At 42.7% G+C, this 23,421-nt stretch overlaps 1 protein-coding gene across 1 annotated transcript; it reads right to left on the bottom strand.

The window, feature by feature from the left end:
• Positions 1–15,553: 15,553 nt before the first annotated feature.
• Positions 15,554–20,821, bottom strand: LOC122549594 (alanine and arginine rich domain containing protein). The gene is made up of 2 exons (XM_043689426.2): positions 20,345–20,821; positions 15,554–17,711 (listed from the first exon to the last, which is right to left on the bottom strand). Exons 1-2 carry the CDS (start codon positions 20,546–20,548, stop codon positions 17,487–17,489), a joined length of 429 nt encoding a protein of 142 aa, XP_043545361.2. The 5' UTR covers positions 20,549–20,821; the 3' UTR covers positions 15,554–17,486.
• Between the last annotated feature and the right edge of the window lie 2,600 nt (positions 20,822–23,421).

The raw sequence follows: 23,421 nt of genomic DNA, 5'->3' as shown, positions 1-23,421 counted from the left end.
AAAAAGGATGATTAACCATTCTCACAAATACACAATATACCAATTGTGACATTGTAAAGAAAAATTGGTACACTGGTAGGGGTAGAACCTGATTGGTGAAATTTAAAAGTAAGGAAGTCACCCTGATGTGTTTCACAGGCCTGCTTCATGGCTCAGTGGTACATTAAATGAAATAATGAGTAGGTTTTTCTTTAAACTACATTTCTTGATTACTCCTAATCACCTGCTCACTGTTAATCGAGGGCATTAGAACAAGTGATAGCCGTTAAAATGCTATCCAGCCTACCTAATAAGTGCTTACAGTCATTTTAAGTAGCAATGAACCCAATGCAATCCTCCAGTTTGCCATTCCTAGTAATGGCTTTAACACCTTTCCAATGATTCTGTCCAACCTGAAATGCAGGCTAAGCTCACAAGCCTTTTTTTTAAAGTATCTAATCATCCTATCAGAGATATTACTACATAGCCCCAGAGCTGGTCGAATTTGAACACAAACCTCCTGGCTCAAAGATAAGGAAACTACAACTGTGCTGCAAGAGCCCTCCCATGAGCCTCTCTTTTTTAAAAATTTTACCTATTTATCAAATCAACCTGTTCAGGAATGTTACTACACATCTCTGGAGCAGCTGTGTCTTGAACTTGGATCGCTCAGTCTGGGGTAAGGATACTACCACTGCACCACAATAGCCCCACGAGCCTATCTTAGTCAAATCTAAGGCCATCTTTCCATGTGTTGTGTTACAGATTATGGAAATCCAATCCCATCAGCAGGACCATACTGCATGTGATGTGACATGCTGGATTATCCCTTTCCTGAGAAGATAGTGGAGAGGATTTCCACTTAGATAATTGCTACTGCCTACCTACAGGCCCATCTTTTCTAGGTTAATTAAATATTTGCAGTCAGCTTCCAGTATGATTCCTACCAACAAAGGAAGCCGACAGCAGATACTGAAAGAAATTGGATCGTGTTTCAACCAGAGCATTGCTAGCCTCACCAATGTCACCTATATCCTCTGAATGAATAAGCAAATTTAAAAAAGGCATTTTAAAGGCAGAGAAGCCATTGATATGAGAATGACTTCAATTTTTATTGATTTTGGCTGAGACTAATGCTTATAAAGTGAGATGGAGAATGGGTATCTTTACCAGAACCTTTCTCTCAATTGACAGAATTCAGGACCAGAATTCAGGTGGCCAAAGAAAGCTGGAGCAGAATTCTGCTGTCACCAATAGGTGGACAATCAAGGCACGGTTGTGAGCAAGTGGGAGTTGAGCAAGAAAAATGGAGCTGTGGCAGAAAATGGAAATCTGCTTAGCACCCGATTTCAGGTTAGCTTACACAGGGGATTCCACACCAGTATTAATTCTACAGTACCTGTAACAAAATATTTTGTGTGAATAAAATAGGCTAACCATCTGTCTGACTAATAGACGAAGGTCAAAATTAGAGTGGGGCTGGAAAAGCACAGCAGGTCAGGCAGCATCAGAGAAGCAGGAAAACTGATGTTTCAGGCAAAAGCCCTTTATCAGGAATGAGGCCTCGTTCCTATGAAGGGCTTTTGCCCAAAGCGTCGATTTTCCTGCTCCTCGGATGCAGTTTGACTGCTGTGCTTTTCCAGCACCACTCTAATCTAGACTCTGATCTGCATCTGCAGTCCTCATTTTCACCTAATACTCAGAGGTGCCAATGGTACTTTGGTGACTCTAGCCGATTACTTACTTATTATCATTTTAGTGAAGGAGCACTGAGGGAATTTGTGTTCTCAGTTAACGCAAAATGAATCTCATTTACAACTTCTGATTTTCTATTAAGCAGACTGATAGTGCGAAGAGAACTTTGCATACTCTTTCTGTCTATATTCATATTTGATCATTCTTCTGCCAATTGGCTTCTTTTATTTGTTTGGAGCTTCTCATGATAAATATGTAAACTATTTAAATTGAATTTTAAATAATGAAGTGTATTCTGACTGGGTTACACTTTAATGAAGTTCAATGTCGATGACGATCTGGTTTGGAAAGTCTTTTAAAGCTATCTTTATGTGAACAGGAAAGCTTTTCTTTTACCTTTATAGAATTACTACAGATGTAACATTTCCAACTGTAAATGAAATCTTCAGCAGGAACCCCAAGGACAGAAACAGTTCTGCTTTTTTTTATGTGGCTTATGTTGAAGATACAGCAGGAAGACCCTTTAAGACCTTTACTGCAGTGTTTATTGGCAATCCATCATGCTTTTGTGTGTTTGATGTTTATTGGCAGAGAAACTGTCTCTAGAAGTAAGTTTCATCTAAAACTTCATGACCTGAGTGGAGGGTTAAAAAGAATTTGGACTGCACAGAAAGGTTGATCACATCAGTTGTTTGGACAGGATGTTTGGCAGGATTGTTAAAATGTAGTTTGTATAAGCATATCCTCATTGGAGTTGAAAGTAAAATATCAAACAAAAATATCCAACCATTTTACAGAGGACTGAGATGAATGATAACATTAAAATAACCTTTGAGAGTATTTGTTGACTGAAGCTCAGTACAATGTCAATGAGAAGATGGAAATTGTAAATTTACAGATGATTACATACTCAGTTAATGCACTGTATAAACAACTTCCTATAACTTTGATTATTTACCTTTGACCTGTGACAATTTCTTTAATCAGTGACAGAAAAGGCCATGAATCCTATATGAGCATGTTTACTTCAATGATTTATTTCCTCTGAATTGATGTGGATTTAAATTACTTACATTTGTTACTTGTCAGTATATCTGCGGATCTTCATCAGAAACTATCCTGAAAACTGAATACAAATGTACTACTTTAAATAGCTTTAAAATGAGAAAACAAATTGTGTGGCAATAATGAATAGAGTATGTATTAGTCAGAGCAAGGTGATTGTGCTCACTTCACAAAACGTCCAATCCAATTTTGGTAAAGTGTAACGTATTATTCGACAAGTGTGCAAATATACCAAATAATTAACAGAATTTATATGATGTGGTTTTATCTCCAAAATGTAAGATGGCCCTTTAGAGTGCCAACCGGTTCCAAGGAACAACTTATGTGCCTGAATTCAGAGGCCCCCAATGATCATTAGAAATTGGCTCTTGGGTTTTATCTACATATCATCGGAGAGCTTTAACACTTGTCACTTTTGCCAACGGTAACTCACTCAATGAGTTCAATGCTGGCCACGTGGTTTTGCTTGGGGTGAGGGGGGCAATGGCAAACATGGCCAGAAGGAACACCCAAGCAGCTGAGAAAACCAGGAATCTCCTTAGAGTCAAGCATCAGAGAGTCATGCAGCTTGGAAACAGACTGTTTGGCCCAACTTGTCCAAGACTAGATTTCCTTAATTACACTTGTCCCATTTGCGTGTGTTTGGTCCATATCTCTCTGAACAGTTCCTATCCTGTATTTGTTCAAATGCCTTTTAAATGTTGTAATTGTACTCACATCTACCACTTCCTCTGGAAGTTCATTCCATATATGCTCATTCCATAACTGTGTGGAAAAGTAGCCCCTCAGGTTCCTTTTAAATCTTTCCTCTCTCACCTTAAACCTATGCTTTCTTGTTTTGGACTTCCCTGGGGAAAAAGACCTTAGCTATTCACCTTACCCATTCCCCTCATGACTTTATAAACTTCTCACTGTATCCCATGTCAATGCATAGTTTGCTATAGAGCAGGAGGTGGCAAAACCAAGCAAGCAATCAAGACATGGGAACTCTCTAGGGGGCAGCCGCAAGCAAGACTCTAGGATGGTGTGTTGCCTCCCTAGTGTCAGGGTCATCTTGGAACGGGTCATCTTGGAACGGGAACGAGGACAAGGTCACTCCTCAGCCTCTGATACTCCAGAGAAAATAGCACCAGCTTATTCAGTCTCTCCCTTTAACTCAAATCCTCCAGTCTTGGTAACATCCTTGTAAATCTTTTTTGCACCTTTTTCCATTTAATACCATTCTTCATGCAACCAGATTGTATATAGTACTCCAAATGTGGCCTTACCAGGGTAAGTAACCCTAACCCTAACCCTAACAGCCATAACATGATATCCCAAATCCTGAACTCAATGCTCTGACCAATGAAAGCAAGTGTACCAAATGCCTCCTTCACCACCCTACTTACGTATGACACAACTTTCAAGGAACTATGTGCCTGCACCCCTGGATCTCTCTGTTCGACTACACTCCCCAGGGCCTACCATTAGCTGTATAAATCCTGCTCTGGCTTTTCTTACCAAATTGCAACACCTTGCATTTATCTGAATTAAACTGCGTCTGCTCTTCCTCAGCCCACTGACTGAGATTCTCCCAAGTAGCTCTAGCAAATATCCCCAGCAGAATATTGGTTCCCCTCCAGTTCAGGTACATCCTGTCCCTCTTGTACAGGTCACCTCTGCCCCAGAAAAGATCGCAATGATCCAAAAATCTGAATTCCTGCCCCCAGCAATAGCTCCTCAGTCCCACATTCATTTACACGATCATCCTATTCCTACTCTCACGAGCATGAGGCACCAGGAATAATCCGAAGATTACTACCCTTGAGGTCCTGTTTTTTAAGCTCCTGCCTAACTGCCTGTATTCCGTCTACAGGACTTCATCTCTTTTTCTCACTATCCCATTGATACCAATGTCCAGCTGCTCGCTTTCCTTTTTGAGAAATTGCTGTACCCGTTCCAAGATGACCCTGACACTAGGGAGGCAACACACCATCCTAGAGTCTTGCTTGCGGCTGCCCCCTAGAGAGTTCCCATGTCTTGATTGCTTGCTTGGTTTTGCCACCTCCTGCTCTATAGCAAACTATGCATTGACATGGGATACAGTTATCTTAGCTTAATATCTAGAACAATAGTGCCAGTGTTCCATTTTCTAACTTAAATCAATCTTCAAGGTCCTTGTTCACTGTATTAAATGTTCAAAAGAAATAGCTTCATTTCCAAAATGGCTGAAGGAAGTTAAAGAAATTTTTAAAATAAGGCTTGGTGGATTTCTTTGCAGTTAAGAGTTGCAACAAAGGTTTGTTTTATGATTCACATATGAATGGTGTATGGAATGATCTTCTATTTATATTAAATGATCTAAAGACTTGAGTTACTTCTGAGAATACTCTCTGACACAAGACTTGGAATGACCACCTCCAGCCATGCACACAGCCACAGCATTCCTGAATCTTTAATATGATTTCAAACAATTCTTTCTTAGTTAAAAATACCTTATCATATACTTCAATAATAAATTGCACATTTAGTGGAGCCTGCATGTTCAGATGTTTACATATGTTATCATCTTTGCCCCTAACACAGGCTCTGGTTCATGACAGCAAGTGTGTAGACAACCTCTTGTGCATGTGTTGAAATTAGACCTGGCAGTTGCTCTCTAATTACTCCAATTGTCATATGCACATCCAGGGACAATGTGTAAAGAAGTTATTATTTGGCGTTTGACTGCAACTTCTTTAACAAATGCTGACAGTAAGCTTGTTTGAAAGCTTTGCCTAACATTAACTGAGCCCAAAGACCTGAAAATATTGTTGTTGACCATTATGCTCTGTTAACCATGATGATGAGGCTAGTTCTAGTCTTAAGAACCTACTCCAGTTGTCCAAAGTGTGTCCAATGGGAGCCAGGGTGGCTCAGTGGTTAGCACTGCTGCCTCATGTGACCTGGGTTCGATACCACCCTTGGGCAACTGTTTATGTGGAATTGACATGTTCTCCCTGTGTCTGTGTGGATTTCTTCTGGATACTCTGGTTTTCTCCCACAGTCCAAAGATGCACAGGTGAGGATAGCTTGGCCATGCTGAATTGTCCATAGTGTCCACGGATGTGCAAGCTAGGTGGATTAGCCATGGGAAATGCAGGAATAGAGTAGGGGGTTGGGGATGGGATGCTCTTTGGAGGATTGATGTTGACCTAATGGGCTGAATGACCTGCTTCCACAATGTAGGGATTCTATGATTTTATTCTAAAGTGCCTGCCTGTTTCAAATGGTTGATGTCTTCTAATATGCAAATTGGGATCCTATAACATAAATAAACCCTAATTGCCATGGTGGATTTGAACTGGTTAGATCATGTGACATACAGATACTGATATCCATTGGTGATAGAGTCGGAGAGGTTTATGAGTATAATTTTGGGACATCAGGGAGAAATGAATTCAGAAGTGAAAATCAACCCCTCAATTTCTAGGTTTGCATGCATTGAATGTCCACTTTTTGAGGCAGTGAAGAGTAACCATCTTCCTTAGAATAATATGAAGGACAATATCCCTTTCCTTGAGGTTTCAGGTGACTTGAGTCATCTGCATTTTCACACAACCCAAAGATTTCCAGGTATCTTCTACTTCTGTAGCTGTCCCACTGTAAGTACAAGCCCATCAGAGGCAACATTCCTTGCCTCATTTTCCAATCTGCACATATATCAGATACAGCACAGGACTGTCTAGAAATCATGGTGATAGAGTCTGACACAAAAAGCATACAACAGCTTGACTGCAGCATTCCCTGCGACATGCTGAAGTGTTTCAAGTAGAACTACTTCCAAGATTTTGCTTTAGTATTGATATGTCAAAGCAGGACAAAACTTTGACTTAAAGCATTGAAGGGAAAAGTGGCAAAAAAAGATAATTGTTGTGGGGACACAAGTATGTCTCAGCATGGAGTGCCTGACAAACTGGAGCTCTGGTTTTCAAATGTTGGCCTGTCGTATCCTCATGAGAGTCCATCCAAGCATGTACTAACCCACTTTGGAGTGAACCCAGAAACAAAGGATTCTGAAAGCCAAAGAATTAGCCTATTATGTATTTTTCAAGTTACCGATTTTATATTTGAAGTAATTTAACAAAATGTGCCTGTATATTCAGAAGTAAGGGGTGTTTTGTCAGCAACTTCAATTACTTCTCAAATACTTCTTTATAAATGGAAATACTTTCTTTTGGCCAATTCTAGATCAAACAACTAATGGACTTTCATGCTGGTAACCAGGAGCTCAAAGTAGAATGTCGCAATTTAATGACACACACAGAACACGACTTGTCAACGGACATCTTCCTTTCAAAGTCCTATGATGTCTTCCCCAATTCCTTCTCATCCATTGTACACTTCTGTCACACATCAGTAAACAGACCATCCTTAAGTAAAAATGTTATCTTTCAAACATATTGAAAAGGGAACATGGACATACCCTTAAATAACACCACAACAGCTGGTATCCCATCACCAAGTCACCCTTTATTTATACATGGAATGTCCTTGACCCTGATCTAGCCTCCCCAGAGCCAGTTCAGTTAATACATTTTTTTTTTGCAACTTGCATTAACTTGATTATCCTGCTTTCTATAATCAGAATTTTCTAATCCAGAAGATAACTCTAGGAGAAAGACAATTAAAATGTAAATGTATCAAAAATATGTTTTTTTAATATCCACAGTCAGTACATTTAAATAGCTTTTGTGTAAAGCTATAAAAGTGTCCAGGAGGACCATTAGTGAGTGCTTTGATAATACGATTGGATATCTCACTCCAGTTATTTTCCACTCTGTATCAAAGCCAAACACTATCTCTTTGTGGCTAGTCCTGAGCCAATTCTTAGATCTTTGATAGAAAGTAGAAGCCACTTTTCAGAAAAGCTTAAGTCAAACATAAAAGTTGCCATGGACAAAAGGAAAATATTTACATCTCAAAACATGTTGTCGAGTATAACTGGATCCAGACAGCTAGCATCCAATAAGAGTGGAACATGCGTAAGCTCGGGGAATTGCATGTGGAGGATCATTTAAGATATATCTGTTTATCTCTTCAACTTTTAAAAAGTAATTTTCTCAAGAAAGTGGGCTTTGTTCTGTGGGCCAAAAGTACATATTCTGGAACTAGAACGATAGATATTTGTTTGTAATTGAATTAGTAGGCATCCAATATTGGACCAGTTACATTACACAGGAAAACCACAGACACTGACTAGACATCCCCAGGTAGTTCATTGGTGAGGAGGCTTCTAATAGGTCACATCAGGGTAACCATAGCTGTTGGGCTGCTTACTTGTACATGTACAGGGCCTTCATCCAGTTTCAGACATCGCTGCCATATGCCCATTGTTCGTCTACACAAATGCAGCAGGTTAAATATTTTCAGTTTGTAATTGCTCTCCTCTTATGGAAACTTTAACTCGTCTAAAACTCTGCTAATTGGGTTCTCTCCTGCATTAAACCCTGTTCATCCTTTGCACTTGTTCTTGCTGATCTGCAAACCTATCTGTTTCACAATGGAATTTAAGTTTGTATCCTCACTTAAAAATTCCCTGTAGACTCACGCCACCTCATTTCTGCAAATTTGCCAAACTACAAACTTCCTTTATGTATCCACCTCAACTATTCTTCACTTGTTGCCATTATCTTGCCTTCACTTGCTGCAATGCCCTCACTGAATCGTTTTCAGTGTACTGTAGCTACATCTTTATTAACTTTGCAGATATTTTTCATTCAAACTGTCTGTCTCATCCCATGAGATATTCTCTCATGCACTTTCATAGTACTTTTAGGAATGTAATAAAAATTCATGTTAATACAGCATATTGCAATACATTTGTTTCATACTGGATCCCTGAAATTGATTTTTACAGAGATTTTGTAAAACTTGAGTAATTACCTATCTGTGTCATAGTTGAAGCTTTATTGCTGGAACAGCACAGCAGGTCAGGCAGCATCCAGGGAACAGGAGATTCGACGTTTCGGGCACAGGCCCTTCTTCAGGAATGAGCAGAGAGTGTTCAGCAGGAGAAGATAAAAGGTAGGGAGGAGGGACTTGGAGGAGGGGCGTTGGAAATGTGATAGGTGGAAAGAGGTCAAGGTGAGGGTGATAGGTCGGAGTAGGATGGAGGCGGAGAGGTCAAGAAGAAGACTGCAGGTCAGGAAGGCGGTGCCGGGCTGGAGGGATCCGGCTGAGACAAGGTGGGGGGAGGGGGGATGAAGAAACTGGTGAAGTCCAAGTTCATCCCCTGCGGTTGGAGGGTTCCCAGTCGGAAGATAAGACGCTCCTCCTCCGACCGTCGGGTTGTTGTGGTTTGGCGGTGGATGAGTCCAATGACCTGCATATCCTCGGTGGAGTGGGAGGGGGAGTTGAAATGCTGTGCTACAGGTTGGTTGGGTTGGTTCGTCCGGGTGGCCCAGAGGTGCTCTCTGAATCGCTCCGCAAGTAGGCGGCCTGTTTCCCCAATATAGAGGAGGCCACACCGGCTGCAGCGGATGCAGTAGATGATGTGGGTGGAGGTGCAGGTGAATCTGTGGCGGATATGGAAGTTACATTGATGACTGTATCGGCGCTACCTCGTGCTCCCACGAGGAGGTTGAACAGTTCATCCACTACACTAACACCTTCCACCCCGACCTCAAATTCACCTGGACAGTCTCGGACTCCTCCCTCCCCTTCCTAGACCTTTCTGTTTCTATCTCAGGCGACCGAATCAACACGGACATCTACTACAAACCAACCGACTCCCACAGCTACCTGGACTACACCTCCTCCCATCCTGCCCCCTGTAAAAACGCCATCCCATTCTCCCAATTCCTTCGTCTCCGCCGCATCTGCTCCCAGGATGACCAGTTCAAAATACGTACAACACAGATGGCCTCCATCTTCAAGGACCGCAATTTCCCCCCCGACGTGGTCGACGGTGCCCTCCAGCGCATCTCCTCCACTTCCCGCTCCTCCGCCCTTGAGCCCCGCCCCTCCAACCGCCACCAGGACAGAACCCCACTGGTCCTCACCTACCACCCCACCAATCTCCATGTACAGCGCATCATCCGCCGTCACTTCCGCCACCTCCAAACAGACCCCAGCACCAAGGATATATTTCCCTCCCCTCCCCTATCAGCTTTCCGTAGAGACCACTCCCTCCGCGACTCCCTTGTCAGATCCACACCCCCCACCGACCCAACCTCCACTCCCGGCACCTTCCCTTGCAACCGCAGGAGGTGCAACACTTGCACCCACACCTCCCCCCTCACTTCTCTCCAAGGCCCCAAAGGAAACTTCCATATCCGCCACAGATTCACCTGCACCTCCACCCACATCATCTACTGCATCCGCTGCAGCCGGTGTGGCCTCCTCTATATTGGGGAAACAGGCCGCCTACTTGCGGAGCGATTCAGAGAGCACCTCTGGGCCACCCGGACGAACCAACCCAACCAACCTGTAGCACAGCATTTCAACTCCCCCTCCCACTCCACCGAGGATATGCAGGTCATTGGACTCATCCACCGCCAAACCACAACAGCCCGACGGTCGGAGGAGGAGCGTCTTATCTTCCGACTGGGAACCCTCCAACCGCAGGGGATGAACTTGGACTTCACCAGTTTCTTCATCCCCCCTCCCCCCACCTTGTCTCAGCCGGATCCCTCCAGCCCGGCACCGCCTTCCTGACCTGCAGTCTTCTTCTTGACCTCTCCGCCTCCATCCTACTCCGACCTATCACCCTCACCTTGACCTCTTTCCACCTATCACATTTCCAACGCCCCTCCTCCAAGTCCCTCCTCCCTACCTTTTATCTTCTCCTGCTGAACACTCTCTGCTCATTCCTGAAGAAGGGCCTGTGCCCGAAACGTCGAATCTCCTGTTCCCTGGATGCTGCCTGACCTGCTGTGCTGTTCCAGCAATAAAGTTTCAACTTTGATCTCCAGCATCTGCAGACCTCACTTTCTCCTCCCTATCTGTGTCATACTCCTGCCTCTGAATCCAAAAAAAAATGTGGGTTGAAAGATCATTCTAACAGATGACATGTCTTCTAGGCTGACACCTCATCTGTAGGAACTGGTGATGTAAGTTTAAATTAAGACATTTTCTGCGTATTATGTGAACATAAAAAAGACCCATGAACATTATTTGAAGAAGTGCAAAAAGTTCCCTTCACCTTTAAATGTCCTTCAATTAATAACCACCAAAACAGGTTAACTTTTCATTCACTCACTTGCATTTCTTGATGCTTGTTGTGTATAAATTGGTTGCCATATTGGCCAATGTAACTTTCACTTGCTGCAATGCTGAGATGTTATATTACAAACTGAATTTATTTAATTGAAGTACTTTTGAATGTCTTTACAGATGTGAAAACAGTTTTTTTCCTTCTTTTTGAAACAGCCAAAACAAAAGGAAGATGAAGGTATTACTCTGTAGATTCTTGGGGCTGGTGCTAAGTATCTGGAGATGTGGGGTTGATGCTGGAAGTGCAGGTATGAGGAGGGAGGGAGAGATCAGCAACTTGTCGATATCAGCAGGTTTTAGCAGATGATTAGCTTAAGTTACTGAGGGACGAATCTTTGTTCTTCCTAGCTCACTTGTGCTACTCTAAACAACATTTACTTAATGCAGCTGGCAGCTTTCTCTTCCTATAGCTGCTAGATCTTCAGAGCCTTGGGAAACCTGACTGCACAGTGACAAACTAAAATTGCTGCTAAAATTTGAATAATAAGTCTCAGTAACATATTATAATCACAGATATCCTTATACAGAGAAGGGAGCTTCACAAATCCATCGCTGTTAAATCAGAAAAAAGTTCCTTTGCAATGATTTGTCTCAAGTTTCACATCTTTTATTGAATTAATTCCTCTCTCTTACCCAGCATATACCTTTTATGTCTGTACCTATTTGTAACGGTTCAGAAAATGCTGGAAACACACAGCAGACCAATTAGCATTTGTGAAAAGAGCAGACAGGTAAGCATTTTGAGTCAGACTTCTTGAAAGTGAAAAGTGAAAGATGATTAAGATTTCAAAACCATTCAGCGTCAGAAAATAAAAACCAGAGGTGAAAGGGACAGAGATAGTTGATATGCCAAGGACAAGAAATATTAGTTGAATGGTTTGGAGTTAACATGACAGAATGTGATGTAAAAGTTTCACTCTAACTATAGAAATAAGCCTTAACAAACTTAAAAATATGTGAAAGAAATAAAAAGCAAGAGTTGCTAAAGCAGTGAAAGGTACCAATAAAGTTGAGAAAGTGTGAGAGATTGAATTTGGAAAAGCCTGCAGTGAAACAGAAAATGCTGAAAATAACACAGTGAGTTAGTCCCAAAGTGAAAGAAGCAAAATTAATCCAACACTGCAAGCACAAAGCCACCTCTTCTTCCTCCAGTTCTGCACAGCTTTTACCAAAATGTCACCATCCAAGTAACTTGCCTTCCCTCAGTAATGACCTGAGCATGAAGTTAATTCAGCTTTCTTCTGTCTACCAAATTTTGAAATACACCCATGGAGCATGTGCTGTAAGGGTTTCATGTCCACAAATAAAGTTGCTTGTCAATGTATATGAATAGGATGATTCTTAGAGGAATTATATTCAATTCAATCTAGTGTGACATTGCTTGGGGTGTGAAGAAGCCCAATTTTCCTAGGGACTAACCTAGTTGTTCTTTTTATGGGTATTAGTGCAAAAGATTAATCTGTCACTTCTCTGAGAAATTGTATTCACATTTGGGTTAACATCTTTGAATCAAATGAATAGTGAAGTTAGAGAACTTCACAGGAGGGAGCCAAGAAGTGGGAAACTAAACAATAATTTTAAAATGAAGTAGCACTTACTGTAGTTGCTCTCCCATGACGTCTTTGACTACAATAGCTGAGCTGTGCAGGATGGAAATATTGCAAGGCTGTTCAGAAGTAGCTGGTGTAATCCAAAACTGTCAGAGTGCATATCACTATAGACCTCCCAAGTTTAGTTTAATTAGAGAGGGAAATATCAACTCCTGACTGCCACTTTGTCACTGTGAAGTGGACAGGGTGGAATGTGCAGCAAGTCAGCGTCACTGTAAAGCAGACTGGAACAAAACTGAATAAAACTTAGCTTAAAAATATACTGTTAGAAGTAGCATAATGAACTGAACTATGATTAGCAACCTGCACTCTGGAATAAGCAACCATAACATTTATCAGTTGATATGCTCAGAACATTTTCTTCAAATGTTCCTGTATCGGGGTGGAAGAGAAAACTGCAAAAGCATTGTAATGAGGTGTTGGATATTTCACAGCATTATGTTTTTAAGTGGTATACAATTTAAACCAAGTCCCTTTCTTAATGTTATTTACTCAGGCAAATGACACAGGGCATTTGCTGTAATACAATTTAAAAAATGCATTTTTAGTCCAGGTTCCACAATAATCTTATTGGACTTCAGAATTCCTGAATCTGATAGCAGTGTTAAAGATGGATATTGCTGTTTAGATTCCAGTTATTAAGAATTATAGTTAATACTGATTAGCTACTGAATAAAATACAATTTCTAAGCTTTTCCTTTAATGGATTTGTGATGATAAATTGTAATGTGTTGAACAGCTCAGTTTTGCAAACTGCATTATTATGCATTAAACGACAAAGATTGCTTAATTACTGCAGGAGGTTTATAAATGGATGAGGAGATTCCAAAGCTTACAGAACATACAAAATGTTCTACTTTCTTCTTATTTCAACCTGTAGAACTGAAATTTCCTGTGAAATGTTGAATTGATACTGAGAAAGAGGTCAATGATAATCCCTTTTCAAGTAAGGTTTTAGGCTTTTGCACTGGATTTGGATCCTTTATCAGTCCAAAGCCTGTGCAAAACTGAAGCACCATACTGTTAATAGACCACTATGCCACCAGATTATGTGCTTGAATCTGAGGACAATTTAATGGACCAAATTGCACATGGCCTGTTATGGGAAGGATATTATTAAGCTGGACAGGGTTCAGAAGAGATTTACCAGGATGCTGCTGGGAATGGAGAGTTTGAGTTGTAAGGAGACGCTGGAAAGGCCAGGACTTTTTTCTCTGGAGCATAGAAGGTTGAGGGGTAAAATTATAGAGGTTTATAAAATCATGAGGGACATAGATAAATTGTAGTGTGTTGAACAGCTCAATTTTGCAAGCTGCATCATTCTGCATTAAATAGGTGACTTTTCCCTAGATGGGGGATTTCAAGACTAGGGGTATATTTTTAAGGTCAGAGGAGAAAGATTTAAAAAAGAATGAAGGGCAATTTTTTAACACAGGGAGTGGTTCATGTGTTGAATAAACTTCCAGAGCAGTATGGGTTGCAACATTTAAAAACATTTAGATAAGTACATGAGTAAGAAATGTTTGGAACAATATGGGCCAAATGCAGGCAGGTGGGACTAGTTTAGTTTAAGAAAATGGTTGGCATGGATTGATGGACCAAAGGGTCTGTTTCTGTGCTGTTTAACTCTGTTACTCTAATCTTAATCTTGAACTGAATGCTATGCTGATTCAATTAAAATATTCTTACTCCTTTGCTTGAGATAGTTCAAGTTTTTTTTTTAAGTACTTTCTTTGTACTGCTTCCCTCAGTCAACATATTATAAATGCACACAAAGTGTTGGAAATAAATGTCACGAAACACTTTCTGGGTAACAAAGCCTTTGTTCAGTCAATCACTGTTGGGGGATGGGGAAGTGGAGAAATAAGCATTTTAGGTTTCCTGCAAGAAGTGCATGTGGATAGTTTTAGATATGGACATATAATGGTATAATTGGACAGTATAATCGTGTGTTATTTTGAATAGGATTGAATAATATACTTGTATGTACAAACTTGGCATGCCAATTATAGACTCAGGATTGAGAAGTCATAGGAATGAGTGTGTGACCCTTTGGTTGGAAATTATTATCTGTATTAAGGATCGATTGGAAGCTTATTTTCTGTAGCAATGGTGTAAACCTTTGTTTGTGTAATAAAATCTGAGTTGTATGCCATTTTCTTGATGTGTACATCTCCCTTGCATGAAGAAATCTGAGTCTTGTCTGGTTTAAGAGGAAATAAAGGGTTAATATTCACTCTTTCAGTGTCATTATGCTTTTGTTATTCTTATGGTGGACCGTTATAAAGTAGTTTTATGAAGGAACAGAAAACTCACTCATCATTCTCCCATATAAATATTTTTCTGATAATGTGCATGTTTAGGTGCATATGGAAAATCCAGAGTTATTGTACTAACTTAATAAATCACCATTATCATTTCTTCCACTTTTTTAGAATTGTTTACACACTCTCAGTTGTCATAATTCATTATGTCCAATAGAAAATATAGCTGTGAATTACTTTCTCCAGAGGACAATGTAGGTGGCATTATTGAATGTGTTCAAGGCTGAGCTAGATAGAGTTTTGAATAGAAAGATTATGGGAAAAAGCCAATAAAAGGGACTTGAGCCATTATCTTATCAAATGATGGAGAAGCTCAAGGTCTAAATGAATTACCACAGCTCCTGATTCTTGTGTCGTGGGAAATGGAACCATACTGGTAAGATCACTGAACTAGAAATCCAGAATCCCATGCTAATGTTCTGGAGATATGGTTTGAATTTCGTCATGAGAGACAGCGAAATAATAATTCAATAAAAAGACTAGCTTAATGGCAACCGTATGACCACTGTCAATTTTCAGGAAAAACAGACCATTTAAGTCATGAATGTCCTTTAAGGAAGGAAATCTGCCATCCTTCCCCAGTATCACCACATGTGACTCCAGACCCATGACAATGTGGTTGAATTTTAATTGCTGTCTAGGCAGTTGGGAAAAGGCAATAAACACTGGCCTAGCCAGCAACACATACATCCCATGAGCACATTATAAGAAAAAAAGTCAGTGTAGGTTTTTAACTGGTATTAGTTTCAGTAAGTAACTAAGACAACAGCCACATATTTATTACACAAATGTATTCACTGCTAGACTAAAGTCTCACCATCTAAGGAATTGTCCTATGCCCCTGGAACAAAGATACTAATTCCCTCCAATACAATCTGCATATATACCGATTCAGAAATATTTTGAATTCAGAATTTATAACCTACCCAGTTAATTTGTACTGTTATCAGCATTATATCAAATTCCAGCAATGCATGACTTTTTAAAAAAATAAAATTGAATTAAAAGGATTAATCAGAATCTAAAAACAATATTTATTAAATGTTAAAGAAAATCAGGAGGTGAACTCCACTGATGTTCAGTTAGTATTCACTCAAACATACCAAGAAGATTTTGCATTTCATCTATGTTGACTTAACTGAAGTGTTTGCTCAGTATTACAATAAAACTACAGTCAAAATAACATGCTCAAATCTGCATTAAAGCTTGAGCTCCCAAACTGCTGACTTACCAGTATGTGCGCAGTAACTGAACTAAACTACAAATAATTTTCTATATTTTAGTTCATTCCGAAGTAGTATCAGGTAGTATTTTCGGAATTATTTCTTTTTAAAGCAAGCTGTATTCTGTCAGTCTCCAACAGTACTGAAAAATGAACGACAGAAACTAGACTTTGCTGCCCGCTCCTGAAAGCAGACACGGTTCCGAAGTTCCTGAAGAAGTCGCATTGAACTCAAAGCTTGAACTCTGTTTCTCTCTGTACAGATGCTGCCAGACCTTCTGAGTTTCTCCAGTATTCAGACTAACATATTCCATTGTGTCTGGGAGGCTCCCTGGAGCCTTTCAACCTTAAATATCCATGAGCCACCAGCTTGTGCGACAAGGATAGTATGGGAGTGACAGAAAGAAAATCAGTGTTGGAATCGAACTCTGCAGTGTGTTTAACTGAGTTGTTGCATTCTCTTTCTTTCTGTAACTATGTAATATCGCAAAAATAATGCACTGACGTTCTTTAATTTGAACTTCCTTCTGAGTTACAATGTGGTTACAGTGTACTGGAGCATATATTCATAAAGCACAATATGGTCACATTATTATCATCTATGGTAGGAATAGTGTGACGAGTAACTCACCTCCTGACTCCTCAATGCCTGGCCATTATCTACAAGGCACAAGTTAGGGATATGATGGAATATTCCCCACTTGCGTAGATGGGTGCAACTCCAACAACACTCAAGAAGCTTGACACCAATCAGGACAAAGCAGTCCATTTGATCAGCACCACATCCACGAACATCCACTGATGCTCAGTAGCAGCAATGTGTACTACCTATAAGATGCACTGCAGGAATTCACCAAAGATCCTCAGACAACACCTTCCACCCCCATGACCACTTCCATCTAGAAGAACAGATTTACGGGACCACCATCACCTTCAAGTTCTCCTCCAAGACAATCACTATCCTGACTTGGAAATATATTGCTGTTTCTTAACTGTCACTGGGTCAAAATCCTGGAATTCCCTCCCTAACAGCATTATGGGTGGACTGCAGCAGTTCAAGAATGCAGCTCACCCCCACCTTCTCAAGGGTAACAAGGGATGGGCAATAAATGCTGGCCCAGCCAGTGAGGCCAGCATCTCACAAATGGATAAAGTGAAAAAAAAAACAAAAATCAGAAAGTGCTGGAGAAACTCAGCAGGTTCAGTGGGATCTGTAGAGAGAAAGCAGAGTTCACATTTCAGGTCCTTTCTTCAGAATGGTCACATTATTAAGTTTTCCTCATGTTGTTGTTTGACCCAGACAATACATCATGATATTTTAAGTGTGAAGCACTTTGCAAATTCAGGCCATTAACCCTAGAATCGATCGGTTTGCTCTCTGCAGTTCCTGGAACTGAGCAACTCCTGCTCTCCTTCCTTGTCTGGTTGCCTGGAAGTTTGAATTTCAGGATCCCGAAGCTCTGAAGGAGACTCACTGCGCATATTTCTGCAGAATTCCTGTTCATTCCTGAGCTTCTGGATTTCCCTGTTTAACTCCAACAAGGTTTTAGCGAGCTCCCGATCCTGGGATCGCATCTCCAACTGCAAGGCAAATCAAAAGAAGTGAGACCGCCTCTTCTGCCAATGTCCCCGTTCAGATCTGTTGTTATTGAAAAGCTTCGACTCCACCTTGGGGAAGAATCACACACTAAACCCACTCCGTGTTTCCCTTTCCTATGGATCTCGCTTGAAAAAAACCACGACATTCCCCTCCCCCCCCGCTCACATTCACTCGATCATTAACATCCGTCAACAGTGACGACATCTGCACAAAGTTAAAAATCAGACAACACCAGGTTATAGTCAACTAGGTAAAAACAATGACTGCAGATGCTGGAAACCAGATTCTGGATTAGTGGTGCTGGAAGAGCACAGCAGGTCAGGCAGCATCCAAGGAACTCCGAAATCGACGTTTCGGGCAAAAGCCCTTCATCAGGTCTTGTTCATCTTCAGACAGTCCCCGAGGTTCTGCAGAGTGCTCGCAAGTAGAGGAGAAACTGCCCACTCCTGGGGTGTGCCATCAACATGTGCCCATTCATTCCAGGAACAATATCCTCATTTCATTTACACATCAAAGGAATCCACTGAATTGCACTCCGTTGAGCTCCTCTCGGCTGACTTTTATATATTTTATTCCTGATGAAGAGCTTTTGCCCGAAACGTCGATTTCAAAGCTCCTAGGATGCTGCCTGAACTGCTGTGCTCTTCCAGCACCACTAATCCAGAACACCAGGTTATAGTCCAACAGGTTTATTTGGAAGCACTAGCTTTCAAAGCGCTGCTCCTTCATCAGGTGGTTGCTAGTGCTTCCAATTAAACCTGTTGGACTATAACCTGGTGTTGTCTGATTTTTAACTTTGTACACCTCAGTCCAACACCGGCGTCTCCAAATCATGACTACGTTTGCAAATTCCCCCAAATCATTGGGTACACAAGTAACAACAATTTGAATTTATATTGCGCCAACATTGCACAACATTCCCGGACTCTTTAAAGGACACCACTAGAACCCGAATCACAAAAAGAGATTGGGAGAGGGGGAAATGGTCTAAAGCTGGATCAAAGAACTAACTTTTGGAAGCGATTAAAGGAGAAAATCAAAGTGGCCTAGAATTTGGGGGAGGGGGAATTCGAGAGCCTTGGAAGCTGAAGGTACAGTCCCATGCAGTGCTCGATTGGCTTGCTCAAGGGGCCAGAATTGGAGGAGGGTCGTTCTGCTATAACATGCATTTTGTTAACATGAATTCATTACAACACGATTGGGGACACTTTCTGAAGCGCGAAGGTTTAAAGCATGCATTGGTTATAACGTGATTCCGGCCCCATTAGTTTAAATAGTGCTGCTAATATGCAGCAGGAAAGCATGGAACTACCACATTAGAGCGGATGGGACTGCATCCCAGGGATATACATAGGAACATAGGCATTCCCATCAGGAGTAGGCAATTCAGCCCTTCCGAGCCTGCTCTGCCATTTAACATGATCATGGCTGATCTTATCCTGATCTCAACCCCACTTTCCTGCCTGCTCCCCATAGTCCTTTATCCTGCTTTTCATCAGAAACATCTATTTTCTTCTTAAATCTGGTGGTTCTGCCTCCACTGCACTCTGGGGCAGTGAGTTCCACACATACACGACCCTCTGAGAGAAGTTGTTTCTCTACGGGGCTGGACAGGGAGATTTTCAGAGTTAGAGAGGTCATGGACTGATGGGCATCTTGACAGGTTGCTTTAGCAAGCACAGGCTGGTGCTTGAGTGGCCAGAAGAAGTTTGGCATGAATTTAAATTCAGAGAGAATTTAACACAGTGGGAGGGTCCCCTGGGGATTTACTGGAATGGTCAAGCTCAGAGATGGAGAGAAGAGCTGGATACGGTTTCAGCAGCAGATGAGCCCAGGTAGAAGATGCTAACACCTACAAGGGGTTGGTCATAATGGCATGGAGTCAGAGGCTTAGCTTAAACGATTAACTGTTGCACAAAGGGTCATCTCGGACAGCTTCTAGCGAGTGGGATGCAATCCTTTGCCAAGGAACTGAGGGTAATGTGGTCAGTATTTCCAACATTTGGTTGGAAAAAAGCTTCTGCTCTGCCAATACTGGGTACGGAGGGCGGTCCTCAGTGAGGGTGGGGCTGCCGACTGTCCTCAGGGTGGACAGGAAAACGGACACGATGACCCATGGGCCGGAAACACATTCATCCTCTGTTACAGATAGGAGAAAGTGAGGTCTGCAGATGCTGGGGATCAGAGATGGAAATGTGTTGCTGGAAAAGCGCAGCAGGTCAGGCAGCATCTAGGGAACAGGAGAATCGACGTTTCGGGCATTAGCCCTTCTTCATTTCCTGAAGAAGGGCTAATGCCCGAAACGTCGATTCTCCTGTTCCCTAGATGCTGCCTGACCTGCTGCGCTTTTCCAGCAACACATTTCCATCTCTGTTACAGATATGCTTACAAACAAAACCAACCCAGTTCAAGGACGTTAGCGGTTCATGTTCTTTACAGGGAGTACAGGAGCTGGGGTAAGGGGTTGGGATTGAGGTTGGGTCTGCTCCCCAGACAGCTGGAGGAGCGGCTCAGCTCCACAGAGAGTGAGCTCCGGCCCGGCTCTGAGAAATGGGGTGGGATTGGGAGTTTGGGAAAGAGCTGAAGTTGAACAGATATGGAGTTTTGTCCTCACCAGTTCAGTCCGGAGCCAAGTGATGGCCCCATCGATCTTGGCTCTGCGGAGTTCCTGATCAGCCCGAGGGTTGGTGCTGAGCGACCAGGAAGCAGGCGGCTCTCTCTGGGCGGAAGTTACCCTGAAGGCGCTCAGCAGCCTGTGTTTGATGTTCTCCAGCAGCAGGTCAGAGACACTGTCCTCATACTGGCTGTCAGTGCTCATTGCTGTAACAGGCGCTCGCTCAGGCAACGCTCCAGCAGGGAGTTCTCCCTCTCCACTCCCTCTCCGGAGTGAAGCTGCCCCTTCCCGGGAGGAGCATTGCCGAGGCTCCCTCTCCCTCTGTCTCGCACTCCCGGTTTTCCAGGGCTGGGGAGTTTTGTTTGGGGTCGCTGCGCAGCCGTTGCACTGCAGCGAGCCGCTTTGTCAGCGTTACTATGGCAAGCTGCGAGGGAGACAAAGCCGCTGAGATTGTCCACTGCTTCACCATCCCATCATCCCCCCCCCACCCCCACCCCCCCAACAGGAGGGGGAGGGGGTGAGAGAGAGCTGCTCACCGCTACAACCCATACCCTGAAGAGACCTGGAGACAGAATGTCAGCTTCCCACCCAGATCTATCCCTTGGTCAATCAGGGGCTTGTGCCACACTCATGTCAGAAATCCAGCCGCGCCATCTACACCAACCCCGCCACACATTAAACTCTCTCAGACCAGCCCACAGCTCCCGGTTCCAACAGGAAGCACGGTTAGTGTTGAAGTGTTGTGTTTTATTTGTGTGTGTGTGTTTCTGTCGATGAACCGTTTCCAGTATCAATGAGAGAGGGGCTGGCGCAGTGCTCCCTTTCCGCTGGTCTTGTTCATCTCCAGACAGTCCCCGAGGTTCTGCAGAGTGCTCGCAAGTAGAGGAGAAACTGCCCACTCCTGGGGTGTGCCATCAACATGTGCCCATTCATTCCAGGAACAATATCCTCATTTCATTTACACATCAAAGGAATCCACTGAATTGCACTCCGTTGAACTCCTCTCGGCTGACTTTTATATATTTTATTAAACAGCTCAGTTTACAAAACAATTAACATTTACGTCTGTATACAGAGAAACAGCAACTTTACTAGGGAGAAGAATGGCAAAGCCAAGCCCCAAATCCTGACATTCAACCACTTTTCAGGGAAATGAGGACAAACCTCAAATCCCAGTTCCAATCATTACAAACAGTAACAATGACATTTAGATTAGATTAGATTACTTACAGATTACTTACTTCGGCCCAACAAGTCCACACCGACCCGCCGAAGCGAAACCCATACCCCTACATTTACCCCTTACCTAACACTGCGGGCAATTTAACATGGCCAATTCACCTGACCTGCACATCTTTGGACGGTGGGAGGAAACCGGAGCACCCGGAGGAAACCCACGCAGACACGGGGAGAATGTGCAAACTCCACACAGGAATTGAACCCGGGTCTCTGGCGCTGTGAAGCAGCAGTGCTAACCACTGTGCCACCGTGTCGCCCACGGTAGAAACAAGACAGTCCAATTACGTAAGAAACAGTGCATACAATACAGACCCCCAGAAAACCCAGCAATCCCCTCCCACCTTCAGCTGGCATTTAATAAGGTCTTCCCTCAGCTGTTTCCATAGTGCTGTGATTTGTTGTGATTTGGAGATGCCGGTGTTGGACTGGGGTGTACAAAGTTAAAATCACACAACACCAGGTTATGGTCCAACAGGTTTAATTGGAAGCACACTAGTTTTCGGAGCAGCGCTCCTTCATCAGATGATAGTGATATAACCTGGTATTGTGTGATTTTTAATTGTTGTTTGTTAACTGTTACTACACTGTATAGAAGTTCTGTTGCTTTGGTCTTCCCCGGGGAATTATTTCACTGAAGTAACCCCAGAGCCCCTGGTCCAGATGTATCTCTGCCTGAGGCAGATCTGGCTTCCACGAGAGCGAGTGGTTTCATTGCCCGGACCCCTTCCTACCAGCTTCTCTCTGGCCATCCTGTTCTGAGGGATCACTAATCATAGAAGCAGCGCTGAGCTGGTTCCCTTTCCACCTTCGTCCCGGGATTGAAATTCCTTTTGGCAGGCATGTAGGATAGGTGACCCTGCCAGTCCTAAACACAGTGCTTAATATTACACTGTAAATGTAATTAAACATCAGGCATTTAGCACCCAGGCAGCACCAGATAAGACCTCATCTGTTCTGCACAACCACCCAAGCCATGTTTTAAAATATTCTTTTCATGGGATGTGGGTGTAGATGGCCAGTCTAGCATTATTTCTTATCCCTAACTTCCTTTGTGAAAGTGGCAGTGAGCTGCCTGTTTGAACTGTTTGCAGTGCTGGATTGTAGGAACATCCACAAGGCTGTTAGGATTGGAATTTCGAGGGTTTAACCCAGTGACAGTGAAGGAACTGCAATACAATCCCAAGCCAGGATGGTGTGACATTTGAAGGGGTACTTGCAGGTGGCACTGCTGTTGTCCTTCTGGGTAGAGACTGCAGGTTTGGAAGGTGATACTAAAGGACTTTTAGTGAGTTGTTGCTCTTTCTGCACCAAACATCAATAATTATGCAATGTTTAGTAATCCTCTTGATTCCTCATGTAATGATGCAGTCTGTGATATTGTTCAGCAAGTCCTATATAACATTCAGAGTCGAGAGTTTGGTGCTGGAAAAGAACAGCAGGTCAGGCAGCATCTGAGGAGCAGGAGATCCGATATTTCGGACAAAAGCCCTTCATCAGGAATGATGCTTGTGGAACGGGGCTGACAGATAAATGGGAGGGGGTGGGGCTGGTGGGAGGGTAGCTGAGAGTGTGATAGGTAGATAAAGGTGGGGGAGAAGGTGGTAGGTTGGAGAGGAGGGTGGAGCGGATAGATGAGAAGGACGACGGACAGGTCAAGAGGGCAATGCGGAGTTGGAGGCTTGGGACTGGGATAAGGTAGGGTGAGGGGTAATGGGGAACTGGTGAAATCCACATTAATCCTATGAGGTTGCAAGGTCCCAAGGTGGAAGATGAGGCATTCTTCCTCCAGGCATTGGGTGGTTTGTGTTTGACGATGGAAGAGAGTCAGGACCTGCATG

Source organism: Chiloscyllium plagiosum, unplaced genomic scaffold (genome assembly GCF_037043375.1).
Source record: "Chiloscyllium plagiosum isolate Xiang-an unplaced genomic scaffold, Cpla_swu_hap1 HiC_scaffold_4, whole genome shotgun sequence".
Taxonomy (NCBI): Eukaryota; Metazoa; Chordata; class Chondrichthyes; order Orectolobiformes; family Hemiscylliidae; genus Chiloscyllium; species Chiloscyllium plagiosum.
The sequence above is the reverse complement of the archived record's forward strand: the minus strand, read 5'-3'. Positions and strand labels throughout refer to the sequence as shown.

Excerpts from the sequence above, each read along its gene's own strand:
- LOC122549594 (XM_043689426.2), bottom strand. The coding sequence starts at position 20,548 with ATGAGCACTGACAGCCAGTATGAGGACAGTGTCTCTGACCTGCTGCTG. Across the intron at positions 17,712-20,344 it reads CTTGGCTCCGGACTGAACTG|TTGGAGATGCGATCCCAGGA; the intron begins GTGAGGACAAAA and ends TTTGCCTTGCAG.